The 21,268-nt window shown below is 38.5% G+C and overlaps 1 protein-coding gene across 2 annotated transcripts in view; it reads left to right on the top strand.

Annotated features, from left to right (window-relative positions):
* The window catches only part of TTC7A (tetratricopeptide repeat domain 7A), a 114,450-nt gene that overhangs the window by 57,910 nt on the left and 35,272 nt on the right, over positions 1-21,268 (top strand). For both annotated transcript variants that reach the window (XM_053459271.1, XM_053459272.1), the window contains exon 15: positions 9,083-9,243. In XM_053459271.1, coding sequence (XP_053315246.1) covers positions 9,083-9,243 — 161 coding nt within the window. The remainder of the gene's footprint in view (positions 1-9,082; positions 9,244-21,268) is intronic.

The raw sequence follows: 21,268 nt of genomic DNA on the forward strand, positions 1-21,268 counted from the left end.
CAGTAGAATTACCTTTTTTATCTTGGGGTAGGTCGGTACCTGTTTAAATGTTTCACCGACACTCACTAGTCATACCAGGGCTTAGGAAGTTCCACAAAATACCACATCCATTGCCAAATGTGTAACTAGGCATATTTATGTTGGCAAATACTCCTGGCCACACTTTGACCAAAACTCTATATGTGATATTATATGATCAAGTAATTCTTGCTTTTTTGTCAGATCCTGACAATGTAGGCTTTATGGTGAGCATAAACTTAATATAAATTGGATATTTCAGGTACTGCGGATTGTATTTACAGTTTAATTTCACAGTTAATGAACTTTAGTTTATTTTGGGTATTGTAGCATTTATGCGATTGGATTGGAACGATAAAAAGCTGGAAGAACCCCTAAGTTAAAAATGCCATTGTGTTGTTTAGCAGTAGAAATGTTTAAGTTGTTATTGCAAAATAGCACTTGCATGAAATTCTCTCCCTGCGCATAGAGGGGTGTTTTGGAAATGGCAATAATGGCGAAGTAATTGCAGTCATGACTGGGGTGTAGGGTTTCTGACAACAATGACATGGTGGCCAATGTTGGTTAAAACAAAGCATGAGAAAAAAACTTTAGTCTTCCATTATATTCCACAGCAGTTGAAAATATTACGGAATAAAATGTGAGATTTTGCATTTCTGAGCCCTGCAGATTCCGGTGTAACGTTGGTTAAACCACAATCTAAATCACAGACCCACAATCCCTTAATATACCCAGCGGTAAATTTTGGCCTCAGCCAACTAGGTCAAGAGCAGCAAGTCCTGGTGCTCTGCTCTTTGGGTTAGTTTAGGAGATATCGGTCCTGTCTTGTAAGTAGTCTATTTACAATGTGGAGGTCGGAACCTATCCATTATGGCCTCTGTAGCGTGGCTTTCCCTCTTCTGAACGTTACACTGGGATACATCATGTCTGTCGCTCGGTACAGAGGACTTATGTCGCCAAGCAGTGGAAGCCCTGCCTCAAGTCAGGCCTAGGCCCCCCCCCACATAAATTCACCAGTGACTCTGATTTTACTTTCTGGGGAAGGTCATTTCTTAGCAGTGACATCATTTGTGGAAAGATTCTATTTTTTATACTTTTTGTAAAGATTTTTCTTTTTACTAATTTTTAATAATATTTCCAGCTAAAACATGAGCAATGAGCAGTGCAAACATTTTTCTTCCCATCTTATGAATTTTTTTCTGGCATGCAACAGTTGCTATATTTCTTATTAAACTAGGATTTTCATCTGGAGCCGGGAAACCTTTGTGTTTGATCTTTTACAGAATAGAAATGTCATTGACATTCACGAACCGCAAATAATCATTAAATTTGATTATGCGGAAGTTTTCTCGTGAAGAATCCACAGAAGCATTTTCAAGAGAGTTACTAATAATGCATGCATCATTAACCCATGATTTCATAAAGCACTGTTCATCCTTAATGCTGTGTCAGGGGTTTAATGGCATATTACTTTATCACCTCGCCCTTCACTCTAACCTACGTGACATCACGCATAGAACTACTTGGGAATATCCGCTGTTCAATCTGCTGAGAGATGAACATGATGATGGCACATAGCTGCTGCCAGACCCAACAGAATTGACAGTCCATCTGATACACGATTGCTGCAGAGCTCAGCACTGGCAGGGAATTCAAGCTGGCAAAATAGCCCCAGCCTTGGAGTTTCAGTAAGCCATCTGGGTTACAAACTTCCTCGAGTCTCATATTACAGAAGCTCCTTAATGTTATGAGCAGTGACATCTGTCAGTAGACACCATCCCTTTGAAAGGAAGGAATGATGTCTACGGCCATCGTTCTAGACAAGGTAAAGTTGAAGAGAGGTTTACGTTAGCAAAATAGCAGCTTTAACAGTGGTAAAAATACAAGAGGTCCAAACTTGGGCATACCACCAGCTGAAAATAATGTAACAAAAAAAAGGAATATAAACAGAAACATAGAAAAACAGAATGTGACGGCAGATAAGAACCATTCGGACCATCTAGTGTGCCCAGAAGGACTCAAACCCCAACCAGTCCTTGGTCTGGCCCATAGTCAGGATAGCTTTGCACCTAAATACAAAATAATAATGGTATCATTCAATTTTCCGTATTACAAAACTATAAAATCCTGTATCCTTTAGGAGTGAATAAAGCTCTGATATTACTAAGTTAATCATTTGACCAGGTATACGGGGTTAGTTCCCCCTCCTTGGTTAAAATAATGTACCAATTTAACATTTAGTAACGTGTTGTCCGTGTTAAACTGTTTTTAGACTTCTGTTTTTCCATTCGCTTTCATTATAGCATTTTTATCTTTCATAGCCTAGTTTCTAAGACTGAAAGCTTGATTTAAGAATTAGGAAGTCTGATGAATTCTGTTAACGTTTAGCCATGTCGTTAAATCGAGACCATTGTTCAAAAAACATTATTTTGTTCTCTTCAATAAATACTGCATTGTGTGTTATCCGTACACATGTAGTTAGTATGATCAAGTCAACACAGCGACTCAAGTGAATCAATTAGATAAATCACTTTGATAAGTAGCGGCGTCTGTCAGTTAATTGGCCTTTGTCACATTAAAACGAAAAGCATGATTACTGTAGCTGTTGAGGACTGTGACTTCAGATCGTAGCTAAGGGTGAAAAATGTAATTGTAGGTTATTTTTGCCATGCGATAAAGATACTGTCGAAGATATTGGAGAATACAATGGTATTTCCCATGGTTTCAGAAGTGGAAATCAAAAAACTTTGTGCTTGTTTTCCCTGTCGTAAATCTTTACGTTAAGCTATATATATAGAGTACAGTCATTTTGGGTATACCTGTAGAATGACTATGGTCGCATAGATAGCCCACTCCTGTGCAAAACAGAAAAGTCAGCGTCTCATCACGACCAATTTAGGACATTTTCGGTAATATTATTTACTCAAATATATTGTATATCCCGATCTGTTGTTTGAGCTTATATTAGCAGCAGGACAAATTAGCGTACATTAGATACTTGTTACTGCTCAAAATATTCTGTCTGCCACATCCAGTAGCACCTCAGTTGTCACCTTCCAATGACGTCCAGCTGTTTGCTCCAGACATAACAGTCCTTGAAATCTTCTGAAATGATCTGCTTGCGGTATTAATTTATACTTTAGCGGTAATTAATCCACCAATCTGTTGAGGTCCAATCAGGCGAACATTGATGAATGAGGAGCAGAAAGAATTTCAGACACTTCTTGTTCTAGGTTCTATAAAGTTGCTTTAGCAGTTTAGAAAACCCCAACAGCTTACTCCCAGCTGGCCCTTTCAAGAGTTCTCCTTATGTTCCTCCTTGAACAGAGGATACAGCGATACTGTAGTGAGTTCACGGCCATTTCTTAAAGAAATCTGACTTTTATTGCTGCCCGATGGTTCTCTTACAGAGCGATCAGCAGTCTTTGTGCATATTTTTTACCCTAAAGGGCTCATTCTTCCCCTTTTTCTTTTAGATTAAATGGTTGTGAGGGTTAAAGGCACATTACTTAGTGAAGATTCATAGATTTAAGGTAAAAACATAAATACAAAAAGTGGATGTTTTAACATGGATGTCTATGACTGAAATCCATGACATATCATGGTGTATGAGGTGTTTCCAAAATAAGGACAAATGCCTAAAATATACATTCATTCGCATCGCTAAGTAAAACTTGATTCATTTAATTTTTCCCAGTTTAAAAAAATCATACTAAATGATTAAGGTTTATCTATATATGTAAGGATTTTAAAGGAAAGCACCACTTGTCCTGAAAGAAACAATCTATAATTTTTAAATGAGGGAGGAGGTGATTTTCCTGAAAACAAGATAGCGAAAGTGCTAAAATTCCTTACACCCTTAGGGGTTAAATTTGAAATGAAAAACATTGGAGTTTCCTTCCAGGTCCTGTCACTTCGGAGATGGAGCGAGTTAGACTGATACGTGTTACATTCTGTGAGCACCAAATCAGATACATTAATAGAATCCTGCAGGGCAATAACATGGCACCCAAAAAGAAGATGGCGCCTACAATCGGGAAGAAGAAAATGAAGTTCCCTGAGGGGTACATAAAATTCATTAACCGCATCCTGATTGGTGCCGCCCTAATGTTTAAATAAATTAACTTTTTGTGTAGTGTATTGATGGAATCTTTTAACGATTAACCCTGAAAGTTACTCGGGATTAGGATGCTGCTAGTCATACATGTTATTTTCTACGTTACTGACAGGGTGGTAGATAAGAAGGTTTCTATAGTAAGAGATACTTAATGTGTGCGCCATGAAGCCATCTTGCGGTGGATAAAGTGAAAACCATATCTGTGTGCTTGGTACTGGTAGTAGCACTGAAGATGTGGGCCTGCCATGGGGGCCAAATGTGCCCCTCCTGTGCCAATCTTTTTAGGGGTTTGTGGGATGCCTCCCACATCATTAATGCCTTTATATCGGAGATCATTCTATATTATCGTTATACAGATACATATTTATTTTGCCCGGGACAAGAATCAGGTAGTTCAGTTTGTCAATTTTCTTAAATTGAATAAATTTAATTTAAAATTCACATTCATTATTTGTGAATCTCTTTCTGGTCAGAACGAACGATTGAAACAGACACTATTTTAAGCCCCACCTAGGTAATACCGTTCTACGTACTACATCATGGCATCCAAATCATTTGCAGAAAGCTAAAGCAAAAGGGGAATATATACGCTTAAAAAAAAGATGCCGAATATCAGATTCAAGCTAAAGCGCTTACACAATGCTTAGTGGAGAGGGGTTATCCCATTATTAATATCAAGAAAGCCAAAAATATTGTGGATAGGATTGATAGGCATTCCTTACTCCATAATAAAATATATATAACAAGACACAGGGCAGAGACAGGAACTCCAAGCAAGTGTAATTCACTTCTACCTGAGAGCATATGCAAATCTGTCAAATTATCCATAAACATTTTTTAAATCAATTTTTTTCAGATCCCCTTTTTAAGTCACTAGTGGAGAGAAGGTGTAGATGTTCAAGGCAAAGAGACAGGACATTTGGCAATATGGTGTCCCCAAGTGACTTTGGTAAAAAGAAGGATCGAAAGGGCACAACTGGGCTTTCTACTATTGGCAATTGTAAATGTGGCTACAATGTTTGCATCTGTTCACATATGTGTATTTCTATACGTGTTTGTTTCACCGTAACAGGGAAAAGCTATGATATGTATCATCATATTAATTGCAATAGTTCATCAGTGACTCACTTAATAACTTGTTTAAGTTGTCACAAACAATACATTACCAGTCGCCCCATAAAAATCAGGATGAAAGAACATTTGAATTATATACACCAGGAGGCAGGCATTTTGGCTGCATCGTTAATGGGTTAATGCCCTTCAGTGCCAGGGGATTGAGTTGGTTACTAGACCTGAAAGAGGGGGAGACTTACATAAACTTTTGGCACAAAGAAGGTTTATTGAAAATTTGATTTGGCAACACGCAAGTCAAGAGGCTTAAATTCAGAGTGTGATAATGGTCACTAATTTGAATAAATGAGACTCACATACACTTATTTACATATTTTGTTTTTTTTTCTTCTTCTGCGAGGTACAGATACGTTTTTATTTAACCAAATGTGCTTATAAAGCAAAGTCACTTTCTTCGTTTGGTGTTGGTGTAATGCATTCAACCATGCAAGTCGATGGAGCCCAGCTTTCTAATCACAATGTGATTAGTAAACTATAATAAAAGAAAATAAAAAAAAAACAAATTAAAAAAGGAATATAGTAAAAAAAAAATTAAAAATTATCCAGAGATATATATAAATAGAAAAATGTCCAAAAATATTTCTTTTTAAGAATTAAAATACTATATTATAATGTCCTTCATATTATTTACTTATTCATTCGCTTACACTTGTGATTTTAATTAATTGTTTTGCACACTGTTTGAGCAGCCTCGCTTTTACCGCGGGGTCACTTAATGTGACACCACTGCCTTTCTGCTTCCCATGGGCAAGTCCAAATTCAAAAAGGGCTGGACCGTGCCTCAACAATTTTGAACTGGCCCAGGAGAAGCACAAAGGCAGTGAGTTCACGCTACGTGACCCTGCGTTAAAAGCAAGGCTGCTCGCACTGTGTGGAAGTGTCAGAGAGAAAGCTGCAGGTAAAAGTAAGGGGGTGCGAGAGGGTATATGTATGAATGTAAGTATGTTAACATGAATGTGAAGGTGTTTGTGTGGCAGCATAAATGTGTAAGTGTTTTAGGGGCAAAGATGGCACAGACAAGCTGTTTGGGAGCACTGACAAGCTGTTTGGTGACAATGATGGTACAGATAAGCTGTTTGGGGGCACTGACAAGCTGTTTGGTGAGGAAGATAGCACAGACAATCTGGAGGCACTGACAAGCTGGGGAAAAGATGGCACAGACAAGTTGTTCTGGGACAAGGATAGCACAGTCAGGCTGTTTGGGGGGGAAAGATGGCACAGGCAAACTGTTGGTGCTGACAAGCAGTTTCGGGACAAACCTGGCACTGACAAGCTGTTCAGGGACAAAGGTGGCACAGACATGCTGTTTGTGGGGAAAGATGGCGCAGGCATGCTGTTTGGGGGCAAAGATGGCACATACAAGCCACAACCACAAATGTTGTACTGTGGGACATGTTGCTTGTGAAGTCGGAGGGGCCCGAGGCAATTTTTGACATTGCTAGTTTTTCTAATAAATCCTCAAGGCTATGATTTCCACCTAGTGTTTCTTGATTAGTGCTCAATATAGTCCTGGAAGAACGACATTACTTCTAATTTCAGTCCTTTGACCTAATATTAAACATGAGTTTTTAAGATTAGCTGAAATACCGTATTTGCTCGATTATAAGACGAGGTTTTTTCCAGAGCAAATGCTCTGAAAAATACCCCTCGTCTTATAATCGAGGTCGTCTTCTAATCAGACCTCATTCTGCTGGGGCCGTGATGCTTACCGGGCTTTGATCGCGAGCAGCGTCTCTGCTGTTAGCTGCAGGAGAACAGGAAGGAAGCACATAACTCCTCACATAACTCTTCCTCCCCCCTCCTTCCTCTGGGGGCGGGGCCAGAGAAGTTGCTCGCACAGCTGGGCCCCTGCAGAAGTCTGCGAGTGGGAGATCTGCAGTTCAGGTAAGGGGGTGGAGGGGTGGGGGGTTTGAACGTGTGTGTGTATGTGTGATTAATGGAATGAATGAGTATTTAAATGTTTGTGAATGAGTGTGTGTGTGGGATAGCATGGATGTGTAAGGGGGGTGGGGGTGGTAGCATGGCATAGGGAGGCTGTAATCACACTTCTAACATCCCCAGGTTCCAGCATGTACTGGCTGCCTTGGCATGATAGGAGTGTGATTGCTGTTAGCAGTATATATATATATATATATATATATATATATATGCATTTTAACCCCCTATATGCCACTCAGCCCCATGATATGCCTTTTAACCCCCTATATGCTAGAGTGGCATATAGGGGTATAAGGGATGTCATGGGGCAGAGGGGCATATAGGGGGTTAAAAGGCATATCATGGGGCACAGTGGCATATAGGAGGGTATAAGACATTTCTGGAGGCAGAGTGGCATATAGAGGGTTAAAAGGCACATCATGGGGAAGAGTGGCAAATAGGGGGGTATAAGGCATTTCTGGGGGCAGAGTAGCAAGCCTGGGGGCAGATGTGCATAACTGGGGGGGGGCAGGTTGGCAAATAAAAGGAAATAAAAAATATATTTTTCTCAATCATAGCTTTTATTAAATATGAAAATTGGTTTACATGAATTCATATTTACTAGTAAAACTTTTTTCCTATAGGGTAGTCTTATATTCAGGCTTTTTGTTTTTTTCCTAAATTAATATTTTGATTTTGGGGGGTCGTCTTATAATCAGGGTCGTCTTATAATCAAGCAAATACGGTATGTTGAAAAGACACGATAATTATCATATTATTATAACTGGACGCGTATATTTCAGGAACACCTCAGCAATAGCAGGCAATAGAATTGCAAATAACAAAATAATGTATTCTTTTCTTTAAAAAATAGTATTATAAAGCAATCCATCGTAATACCTCAGTAGCAAGTTAACAAGATGCTTCTCTGGCTTTGTAAATATGCTTCTGCTTTGAAATGTCACCTGTCAGGCTGGCGCAGTGTAAGTCACATTTTAATTGAAGATTGTTGCTGGGCTGGATTTTTTTTCTGTTACTAGAACTCGATGATGTGATCTACCCCTTAAGAAGGGTCTCTGATGATAATTGTAATGTGATTTTGGGATGTCCGCGGGTGGAATGATATTTAATGATTCAACATTAATTGTATAATTGGGGTAAAATACAGTCTTTCTTGTCGGTTTCATTTTCTGCTGCGAAATCCAACCTACATTTTATCCAGTATGAAGTTTGGTGTATCTTTATGTGTGTGAGGGGGTATCCTGATCCCAAAAATATCATTTTATAAGACAAGAGCCACACACCCAACCAACATACAAATGTAGTTACTATCCCTAAGGTGGGGCAATTGGGAATTAAAAAGGAAGCACCTCTTCTCTTATATCCAGGCATAGGCATCACCTACGTCCTACACGGAGGATGGCCTTAAAGTGCCAGGGCTGTCTTGTCATCTCCAGTTACCTGATAAGAAATGGTTACTAGTTCACCATTTTTTTAATCTTATCTGAGTTTTTACATACAGAGGCAGGTCTCCCATTGTAAATAAGCCAGACCATACCAAAGTGCTACTTTACCCTTCCGAAGGCATTAGGAATATAGGCAGGGAGTGTGAACATGTTGTGTTATATAGGGAGTATGTATATACAATGTGTGATGCTCACCATGTCATCCTGTAATAATACATAGGGCTGGAGGCTATGCTAGCCTAGAGTTGACCCTTCGGACAAGAAGATGAGATCAATGCACTATGGGCTTCTATAATGACAAAGGCTTAAGGGAATGTTTTAATTCTAGCAGCCACTGTCTAAAACTGCTATTTAAACCGCAAAGCTAAATTTAGAAATGAAATGTGTTGTATAGCTGCCTTCCGTTACTCTAAAAATGTCTTATTTATTTCAGATATCAGATGCCATTGAGCACCTGCAAGAAGTGTTGAAATTATACAAGGATGATATCAACTGCCTTCATTTGCTGGCCCTCCTATTGTCGGCACAAAAACAGTACCAACATGCCATCGACATTATCAACATGACTGCCGTGGAGTATCCTGAAAACTTCAGGTCAGCAGAGTGGTGTTTGTTACATTTGTTACATTATGAAATTATGTTACCAAAGTTACTGTTGGTTAAAGAAGACTTTATTTTACTGGAAGATATTCCCAAAAAGGGAAACAACATAAAAGTAACAAACAAGTTATATGGTGCACTTCAATAGAAAATAATAGTTTACACAGTTATATGTTATAGATATCAAAGATATAAGGACATAAACATAAAAGAACAAAAAATGGTGTATGGCCCTTTAAATAGAACACTCCAGTGCACTCACATTTAAATTGGAGTGCAAGACACTCTTCATCAAGTTGAGGGTTATCTTAAAACCATTGATTTAATCACTAGTAAATCTTACGTGTAGGTCTTGTACCGTCCGCAGCTCCAAAGGTGTAGCCAGAAATATGTACACAAGAAATGGACACGATAACAATAGAAAGTAATAATTAAAAATTGTAACTTCCTTAACGCAATGCGTTTCGCTTTATAGTATGAGCTTCCTCCAGGCGTATCCGGTAGTTGACCTTCATATTGTGTTCCGATCCCAGTCCAAGTTGCTTCCAATTGCCTCAAATCGCTTCCGCCTTCTGGGTCTTACAAGACTTTGTGACGTCATCCAATATGGCCGTCTTAGGTATTTATCACATACATAGCAACCAACAGTTCTGTGCTTCCCCCAGCTTGTTGACACAGCGATTTGATTTCTTTCAGTTGCTACAGGAGGGATACTACATTAAAAAGATGAAAAAACAACCAAAATCGGGAAGGGGGAAGCAATTTGAGGCAATTGGAAGCAACTTGGACTGGGATCCAACTATTATTTTCTATTGAAGTGCACCATATCACTTTGGTATATATTTGAGGCACTGGTATTTTTCATGTTTTTAAGTGACGTTTTACTTCTGTGTATTTCTAGTTTATAAAGTTTGCTACATTAGTAGCAGAAAGAGAGAGGCCTCTTAAGACGTCTCTGTTCACACCAGACTTGTACAGAACATGGTTTATAATAATACATATTGGAGAGCACTGTAAGCCTTCAGATATATATTAAGGTATATATATATATATATATATATATATATATATATATATATATACACAGTACACTGTATATATATTTATAATCTAAAGTGAGTCTGGTGGCCTGGTTACTAGAAAGTGAAGAAAAGAACATTCACCTAAAGCAGTAAAAGGGTTTTTTCAGCAGCTTTTCTTTTATTTGTAAGAACTGTTGCTTTTCCACGTATATATTGAGTTGTAACGTGTCGTATGTGTGAGGTACCAGTGTGCAGGTTATTATGCACACATAGAATATCCTTTGTGTCTGTCAAATTGATGAGGCCTTTTGCGGATAGCTCAGCGGTAACCGACAAGCGCACTATTTGCATCCTGAGCATTAAAATACCCCCAAATCTATACTGACGTTCCGATATTAGTTACCAGAGAACATTCCAACCTAAGAAGAATGGAGGAATTCATTTTAGCTAAAATGCCAGTTATTTCTCTAAATATGAAACTCTATTATAGCCATACCTGGGAATTTTTGGCCCCCGGATACCCGGAGCCTTCCCTTGTGGGATGCGGCCAGGACTGCCCACTGATGTCAGTGGGCGGTCCCCTGACATCAAGGGGAGGTCCCGCTGACATTGGTGGAGGTTCCCTGTCGTCAATTTCAAGGGAAAATGACCCGGAGGATTCTGGTCTTGACCCGGAGAAGAGATGCTTCACCCTGCAATCTCCGGGTCAAACCAGGAGAGTTCCCAGGTATGATTATAACGCAAATATCCAGTTTTTGTTTGAAGGTGCTGCTACACCAAGAAAGCAGCTCATACGTTAGGGTAAAGAAGGCATACGTTGTATTTATTTTACAACTGATTTTGTTAACCAGTTGAGGGCTTTAATTTGTATTATTATTTATTTGTTTTATATAGTGTTAACTATTTCCGCAGCGCTTCCTACTATACATACATTCAAAGGGTGTGACAAAACAGTTGATACAGTTGGTAAAGAGGGATCTGCTTGCAAGCTTGTTGATAGATGAGTTGAAGAGGGCAGAATGCGATGTCAAACCGAGCGGACATTTGTAAGCACTGCCGCTGCTGCATTTCGCGGTCTCCGGATAGTTCTGCGTAATAAAGCCAACTCGTTGGGTAGCAGAGGACATGGGGTTTGGAAAACAAGTGTATAAAGGAGGGTTTGGGTAGGATCCAATGTCTTCATTCAGACGGAGAAATAAAATACATTTAAGGCAGTATGTGTAAAAAAAAACAAAAAAAAACAGTCCTGCTCGGAATTAAAAAAGTACAAAATTGTGAAGAGTTATAAAGACTTTGAAGTCGGGGATACAGCTGTATCTTAATATAGCATCATTTGACCTTGTCTGTTAAGGAATTGGTTTAGTGCATACCAGATAATCTATTACACTCCTCTCCTTCAGCCTGACATTATTTATTACAGTCCTGACAGTCCATAGATCACACCAATCCAGATCTCTTACAGTCCCCTCATATTACAGCAGAGCGCAGCCCCCCTTGTAAGTTATAGCTCTGCTGTAGATGGGTACATTCGATACGCGCCGGTGACATCTTCTCACTACTTGGGCAGTTTGTTTTACATGATAAAAATAACCAGTCAGCGTCTGGGTCCTCTGGATCACCTAATCCACGTTACAGAAATCCTACACACTGCAGGGAGTGCCGAGAGTGAGGTTGTCTCGACTCTACGCAGCCAAAGAGACGTGAAATCTCAATTCTTGCCTCTGATTGGCTGCACAAATGCACTTATATCTATATATAGATTTAGGATTTTTAATCTCTCAAACATTGAGATTTTTTAATCAAGTTTCCTGTTGATGTTAATCTGAAAAACCACAAAATATGTCAGGGTGTTAATTTAATGTTAAAAGACAGTTAATTTTTGTGTTGTGCGCATGCCTTGAATGTTAATTCTGTTGTGTATTTACAGAATAGTGTTAATGTCATCTGTTTGCTTGTCCAGAGTATTTAATACATAAAAATATGGCCGAGCTCGCTGTAGAAGTCTTTGGCCTGGATAACCCCTCCATTAGTTTATTGCGTCCCTGCTGGAATATGTTTGCTACGTTAATAATAATGAATTGTTGTATATCGGATGCCTTGCATATAACGGCTCCTGCGATTGCCGTGTACATTTCAGAGTTTCCATAGCAGCCGATCTTTGGCAGGTTTTAATATGGAAACATCCTCTTTAGCGCATGCATCTTGTCCTTATTAGACTACTTAAGCCGTGCTGTAAAATTGTCTTATTATTCTGTTTTTTTTTTAATGCAGATGCACGTGATGGTAGGAAGCAGGTGTCCCTTAAAAGATTATAATGTGCTTTTTCTCATTAAAATGGATGATTTGGATTGCTGGTTGATGAGGGAAAATTTGTAGAAGGCTTTATCAGATTGTGGATAGAGGGCACGCATTTACTGAAGGATCTAGAATGAGCTGATATGTAGCTTTTCATTAACTGTTTGTGTTTGCTGTCCTATAGCCCGAGACATATGTTGTTTGGATGCTGCCCTAGGCCTGACCCAGCCGCACTCTACCCATTACCTTTATGGCCGCCAGATGACGTTGGCAATTCCCTGGATGGGAATATATACACATGGAATTACCAAGGATTGTGCTGGCGGTTGATCCCTATCATATTTAGTTGTCCTGATTAAGGGAATTATTTCATTTAGTAAATGCTTGCAGTGGAATCATGAGACGCGTCACAAGCGGTGCCACAGGGGCTATCCCACTGTGCTTTTTTTTTTTGACCGGTATAGTTGACGACAATTAGATTAAAAACCTTATCTCTAGGACGATGAGATCTGTGGGTAAAGGTGACACAACCAGCAAAAATCTATTTACTGTCCCGAAGTTCTCTCACTTCCCTTCCCCCAACCTTATAAGGGCTGCCAGAACCAATCAACAACAATCAGCAACTTCAATTTAATGGGGAAGAACAGTCACGCAGATCGAGAGCGCAGGAAATTGCTCTCATGGTATACAAATAAAATGGGTTTTTAATACATAGAAAATTGCTTGCCTTAATCTCTTTGGTTAATGTTTTATTTGGTGTTTGTTTAGTGTACAGAACTGTAGAGTTAGGATTTGGGGCATATTTGCTTAATGATAGTATTAAGTAATATATAAATAGAAGGAAGACAGAACTAATTAAAGGATTTCCAGCAGATAATGTCATTCAGCTCACTGCAGCGACACACACATTTCCTACCTTGATAGGCTGTATCTTTCCCTAGCGACAGTGAGAGGTCGCATCCAATCAGGAGCTGAGTATACAGCTTTTAACCCTTTTCCGAGCAAGAGGGTGTGGAGGCTCATTCTATTGTAGCTGTTCTACCCTATTGTGATGACAAGGATTAGGTCACATCTGAAATCTAATTTGAAAAGGTATAAATCAAGAAACCTCAATCATCACTACAACAACTAGGATACAATTCTTAGTTGTCAACCTGCTGCAAGGCACAGAATACAGAACAGCCCAATCATTCCGTATTTAGTATATACCACTGGGTTAAATGGGGGGATGAGATCCATGATTGTTTCAGCCGCATGCAAATATAATCGTTTTATCATCCATACTTTGTGCACTTAGAAACAAAAAATGGTAAAATCTATTCAATGAGTAATCAATCATGGCGTTGGTTTCTTTGTGGAATTGCCTTTAAAGAGATCTAGAAGAGAGTCAGGATTTGTTTTGCAGCGTACTAATAAACTTTGTTTGTATCTGAGGATCTTACGCATTTTAGGCGGTCATATGATATTTTGGATATATTTCGAAATCATCCTGAGCTGATTCTATATGTAAATCTTTTAATGAAGTCCTACCTATGCTAACAAAGTCCCTTAATCCTCTCTTAGATCCCCTCTGAGTGAATAAGACTAAGACAATTTTACCGTACGGTAAATATTATAAGAATTGTATTTAGTGGACTGGACCAGGATAACAGCCTTAAAAAACCCTATACAAAAAAAAATTCATTTTTCACTCGAAAGCATTTTTAAACCTGTTTTTAAAGGGAAATTCGGAAAAAAAATTAATTAGATTGTGTCAACAGTAAAGAGCATTAATCACGCAGACAGACACAAATTTCTCGAATTTACTCAAAGGGAAAGTTATCCAAAGTATTACGATTGCCTACAATGGCAGGTCATGGAAGCTCATTTCATTTACATAAACCCAAGCTTTGCTTCAATGCTAAACTACATCACTGAGTATTACACTGTATTTAATGCTCAAAGAAAACACTTTCCATGGATTTCTCCCTTTAACTAATTTGGTATATATATATATATAAAAACATGGTTCCCTTTAAATTGTTGTTGTCCTGTCACAACCAGAACAGAATGGCACTTTTTTAACTCCTTGGGCAAGGTTGACTGATTTTGAAAGTTACCATGGCAACACATTGGGTATTTTACAAATATAAAGTTCTTAGTAAATGGAATAAATGAAGAACGATGACAATCATTTTAGAGCGGAAGATCCTGGATCAGATTCCAGTGACAGCTAAGTGGCACATTTTATCATCCGTGAGCCTCAGGCAGGAGACAAGTGATGATGATGTCTTTCTGGATAGGGGGGTATAGTAATAGACAATTATTCTTTATGCTCTAGGATATTTCTCTACAGGAAATGAAATTATATATTCCATGTAATATTTTAGAAGTTAGTATTCTAATTACAAAATGTTGAGTTCACCAGAATCTTAACTATGTCCTTATTTGCAGTATTTACTGGGTAATAACAAATCCGACCTGGTGATATTTGAATGAAGCACTACCGAAGGTTTTTGGCCCTTTCTCCCATAGTATAATGAGGCTTCAGAAGTCCAAAGACTAACTGAGCGGGGGCTTATAAGAACTTGGACAGTGTGTTTGAAACAACCTCATCTGAGAATGGGCAAGAGCATCTCAAATGTTTTTCATTAACATTTTGAATTATTGAAACATTGGAAGGGCTATGCTTAGGAGCAAGAGAGTTGTCCAGTCATGGACCCCTTGCCCGATGAAGATGATGAGATACCAATGCTGACATGAGCCGGGAAAAGTGTATATCGGATGCTGTTGGTGTTCTCATGCAGTAAAGTTTGGAGATATCACATGGATTAATACATGGCCTGATTTATATTGGCAGAAATACATTACATTAACGTACCCTACCGTGCTTACCATCCAACCCTTTTCCATTGTTCTGTCTAGTGGTGGCCCCTGTGTATTTTGCCTAGCAAGCAAGCAAGACATCTTCAGAACTCAGAAAAGCAATTAAGTGTCAGTGTGATACAGGAGTGTCTTAAGTGAATCAGGACTGTTGACAGCTATGAAATAATTTACATCAATGTAGTTGTCTGTGTGCTCTTGCACCGATGGCTGTTTATCAAAGAGCTGCAGTTTTTCTTAGTTTTCACTTCCTTTTGAATAACACAGTGGCACAACATGATGGCAGTCAAAGGGTTAAGACCATGTACTCATGAATAGGAGCAGCTGAGCGAGTAATATTTGCTGCCACCTTAAAGATAATCTTTCTAATAAGATGTATTACTGTTGGTTTTAGGTCATTATAGCAGTAATCATACTGTATATACAGTATTTACAGCCATTTCCGGATTTAACTCAGGAGGAAAACTATTATTACGTGCCGGCGTTTCTGGAGACATTTGAATTAGAGCTGCATTTCATTTCACTTAAGAAGTGCTGAGCTCCCTGCTTTTTTTTTTTCCTTTTTCCTAACCCACCGCATTAATGCTTCATTTCTAAAGGGGGCCGTAGCTGCTGATTGGCTGGCTAGACCTGCAGCAGTGCTGCAGTATGTCTGAGGTCAATCCGTGCAGCTGGAAACTGGAGGATGGGATAAGGGCTGAGCTCAACTTCAGACAGAACACTGCAGCTTTTGGTGACATATTCTGCTGAGATCTAGAATGCTTACAAAAAAAAAGAAACAATGTTAGATAAGGAATCTGAAGTTGAGCCCATACTATACATTTCATTTGCATTGTTATTTACAACATGTATTCATATAGTACAATCAGCTAGTAAGTCCTGTATCATTATTCAAATACGTTGCCTGTGTCACCTACTCCCACCCCCCCAGTTTAAAACTATCTAGTGATGGACTAATAAGTGTTTATAGTCATATGGTGGCATATTAAAGGGTATTAGAACCTATAACGTGCATTATTAATCCCAGTACAGCTTTTATGGAGTATATATATATATATATATATATATAAAGGCAAATGAAAATGCTGGATGGAAGTGTTTAATTTGGTGCGGTCAGCAAAAGTATTCTGTCCATTTCTTTGGTACACTGATTAGATGGTAAAGACATGTTTAGTATTACCCCATACGTATTTTAATTCCGGTAGTTAAATGTCCATATTCTCAAAATTCCGTAGTCCATTCTTGTTCTCTAAATGGCTTTTGTACAAAAGCCTTTGGGCAGATGTATTTTACTGGGGGGGCAGGTGTAGGCAATCTTATGCACCATTTTGGTTCTAGTACCCAAGGAGAAAGCTACATGTAACATTTCAGCAGAGCTCCTCTCTCCATCTGCAGTTTCAGGATGAGATGTAACTTGGGTGGGTTGGTGGGGTTATTATTGGAATTAGCTGGGAAACTGACAGAAAACATTGGAAATGGTCCAAAACTAAGCTCTACTATCTTCATCTGGTCACTAGGAGTCTGGAGACTAGTACTAGAACTTGGTAACGAGCCTCCTGCTCAACTACAGATTTCCAGGCATGTCTTGGTCACAACTTTGCGTCAATACCTTCCTACTACAACCACCACCATTTTACAATTCCTCTACTCTTCAGAGACACTTTTAACCAGTTTTGTTTAAGCAAATAGAAAACTTACAGAATATAACATTTTAAAGGGACACTGTAGTGTCTCAAGCACCCTCCTGAAACAATAGTGAATATTAAAGTATTCTGTAAGTCCTGTAAAGTGAATAATTTAAACCTGGCAAAAAAAATAAAACTGTGAAGCTAAGATATGTTACATGAGATAAACCATATCATTTTTTCATTACTTTCCTATCATAGTCCATGGAAGAATTAGCAATCAATGAGTGGAGATAGAATTTTCTGTTGTATTTGAATCTAGCCCCAGTCTGAGGCTGGAATACCTGACTGGATTTCCATGTCATCTCATGATGATTTCAAAAGTGTTAGAAAAGCTCTATGGTGCAATAATGAAATACATTGTGTGCTCCATACAAGTAGAAATCTTATTTCTTTCTGTATGAATTAAAGCTAGCCTGTCATCTCTTTTGGGCTTCATTTCTTTCAGACCCACATCTGTAGTCTTCCCTTTAGCTCTAGGAAAGTAGGACACAAAGAACCATTTTGTGATTTTCGGAAGGTGACCTTCAAAGACAAAAACTACACTGTCGATTGAAAATTATTATATGCTGCAACTTTCTTGTGTTTGAAAAGGGAATTAAGAATTTAGACTGCAGCCATATTTGTTTTGGAGTGATAATTAAGTGGAACATCCAGCCACGCAGAAGTCATTCTTGCTAACAGCGAGTGCTGTCGCATTTTAAGCATCCTGCTGAAGGGTGAACATCTCAAGAGGCTGACGAGAATTTTCATAAAGCTGTGCAAACAGATCAGCAGTAGATTAAAACAAGTGCATCGGTTGTGTCAATCGTGCTACTGATTCCTAGACTACTGGATAAGCAAGAATCCTTGGTAGCTTAATTAAGGATTTAAACACATCCCTATTATATTGAAAATTTAATGTGCCAGAAAACTTGCTTTATTCCCTTCCTTTTAAGTTGATCCTAAACCATTTGCAAAGAACTTGATTGTGTTACAACTGATAAAAACAGTCCTTTGGGAATAAGAGCTCGATATCTGTAATAGCAGATGTCTTGTTGAAGCCATGGCTGGCACATTCTACAAAGCATTTAATGATTGCAAATGTCTTCATAAAACAAGTGAACAGCACATTCTATAGAATTTCAACGCTTATAATTGAAGGGACCGTTTACTTCACCAAACATGAATGTGTGTTATAGTACTTGGTAAGTAAGGTGCCTCTACCGAAAGCAGGAAGCATCCCGAAATCAAACCTCCTTGAAATCAATGGCAGTAGCAGTAGCCATGGTAACATAGTATATGTCCATCAAGTTCAACCCCACTGATGATTAAGAAGAAGGTTAAAACCCAACATTAAAATGATATCCATGAGTGCATTTTAAAAAGAGGGGATAATCCTTCCTGACCCCAATATGGCAATCTGATTTCCCACTGGACAAAGAAGCTATAGCCAGTCAGGTCACTATAACCTGTATATTCATTTTTCATATATTCATTTTTTTTCATATCTCAGGTGTTCCATCCTCATTAATAACTTTGTAGCCCCTCTCTGCTCTTAACAGTTCCATGGTATAATTTTTCTTAAAAAAATATCTTTAAAAAATTGGAATGTTAATTTTGAGTTATACAGAGACAAAATTATATTTGCCTCCTGTGAGTCACAACCCTTTTTCATACATCAGAATATGTTACTGTCCCCTGCAGTGCAATTTACACACTTATTGTCTACAATTCTTCTAAAATGTTTTAATTATTCCCCCAATGCAGCCGTATTTAAGGTATAATGTGCATATTTATTGTTTCCCAAAATGCATAACCTTGCATTTGTCAATGTTAAATCTCATCTGCAGCTTGGCACATTCTCCAATCTTCTTACATGAAAATAAATAAATCAGTCTGTTACTTTACCTAATTTATTTAGATGGATTTCAATGCTCACTGCAAGATCATTAATAAATACATTAATTAGAAATTCTCCACCTTTGAATTTTTTGTTAACAACAACTCTCTGATCTCTTGTCTTTAAGGCAGTTTCCAATCCAGGGCAATCAATATTGCCTAAGGCACATCTCTTCCAATTTGTACAGTAACTTTTTATGTAGACCTGTAGCAAAATCTAATTTAACCATAACCACTGAGGCACCCTGATATAAATTTTTGCTTACCTCTTAATAGAATGTAATTCATTTAGTCTGACATAAAACTGTATTGACCAATTATAGGGAGAAAATCTATTATTGACAATTATCCATTAACAAGCTTTTAAATCATTTCCCCACCATGTATGTTAAGCCAGTCTCATGTATTTTATCTAAATGTTGATGTTTTCCTTGCATAAATGTGGTTGGCTGCCAATTCAATGACTTACGTTGCATTGCTTCTGAGCATGTTCAAGAAGTTTAAGTATTACTGATTCCTGGATTTAGCAGACGCAGTCATGGGAGGTATGAAGTCACTTTTATACATTTTCTTGTTTTGCGTAAAGCTAGACTTAGACTCCACTCCATTCACTTAGGGTACTGACTAGGCCTAATTGTTCATCGTTATCAATGCCACTGTCCTTAATAATTAGTGGAATACTAATCCGAAGGACAGTTTTCTGAAATAACCACTGGTTCACTGTTTTTCTGAATGGATCTCACAGTCAGTATCCTCATATTTCTGTCCCAAAGATTAACTGGGCTCGGAATATTCTGTTCTAGTAACACTACTTGAGCCTCTAAATCAAAATACACCTATCTATTCTGCCACACACAAAATGAAAATAAATTTTAAAAAGTCACCTGGCAGCCCATGATTTGTCTGTTCGTTCCATCAATCGGCCGCTTGTAGCAGTCAATCAGTGGCAGATACGTTTTTCCCAGTGAACAGACCCCAGCCCATGTCGCTCATTTGAGCCAGCGTTGGAGCTAACTGGAGGTGGGCAGATCATGTGCAAGAATACATCTGTTTCAGGGCTAATGCATATGGGGACATTGCGGATCACACAAAGATTAATAGGGACCATGCATTAAAGGGCATCTGATGGCTGGAGTGTCCCTTTACTTTCCCCTACTTGTCAAATCTTTAAAAAGATCATGCCCTGGAACAAAACATTTTTGACCAATGAAAGTTTTATTGTATTGTCTGCAATCTCCTATTCACCACTGTTCTATTACACCTGGAGAAGTTAGAACAAGAACCGCATATACTCTGCTCTATCTCATGTGATTACTATTTAGTCGAAAGCCCGCTGACATTCATCCTCAACCAGCAGTGATGTAAAAATGTCTTGGAAAACATCACTTTTCCCTTATACATTGTCAGCATACATTGTAGGCAAGGACTTTGACTGCATTGGCACGTGCTCGGAGAAGCTGGACCTGTTCCCAGCAGATAAATGAATTGCGAGATGTACAAGGAGAGGTTTGACAGAGAGAGGATGATCCAGGAAGCATCTGACAGCTTTTTATTAGGTTCAGTAACTTGCCCTATGAGATCACTGGAAGGAATTCATGCATGAAGAATGAAATGTATTCCCTTTATTTCCCCTTTAATTATTTAGCGGTGGAATTATCAGTTGCTCCTGTTTAAATGAAGAGCACATATCATTTTCAAGCATCTTACTTTTGGAATAAGAGCCAGTTTTAATGAGCTTAGTTTTGGACCTTAATTGCCGTATAAAAAAATATTGGGTATCAATGCAGCATCCAGATGACTAAATCCAAACCAGGTTTGAAAATAGTTGGTTCTACGATAGATCAAATTGCTAATGTCTCCACTCATTGACATTATATTTAAAATAATAACACACAGTTATATTTTTGAATTATTGCACGTTGCATACAAATGGTTTCCTATTTACAAACAGTGCTTGCTTCACTCTTGCCTATTTTAGCCTTCGGTGTCTGTGCGATGTGTGTAAATGTATAAATATTCCTCCACCACTTTCATAGAGTTTAAAATCAAATGAGTTAGGCGTATGTGAGTTTAATACTATGTAATACATAGAAGACTGCCGCCACCATAACAAGTCCCACAGTAATGGAAATCACAACCTAATTCTTCATAGGGTAGACAAGGCATATGTCTAGATTTATTTCAGACATGCTATAGAAATCTGTAACCTGTAGCCTCCATGGTGTGGCAGCTGCCCCAGGCACGGAAAGGTGGGGGACCTGTTTGAACTACCTG

This window comes from Spea bombifrons, chromosome 3, assembly GCF_027358695.1.
Source record: "Spea bombifrons isolate aSpeBom1 chromosome 3, aSpeBom1.2.pri, whole genome shotgun sequence".
NCBI lineage: Eukaryota > Metazoa > Chordata > Amphibia > Anura > Pelobatidae > Spea > Spea bombifrons.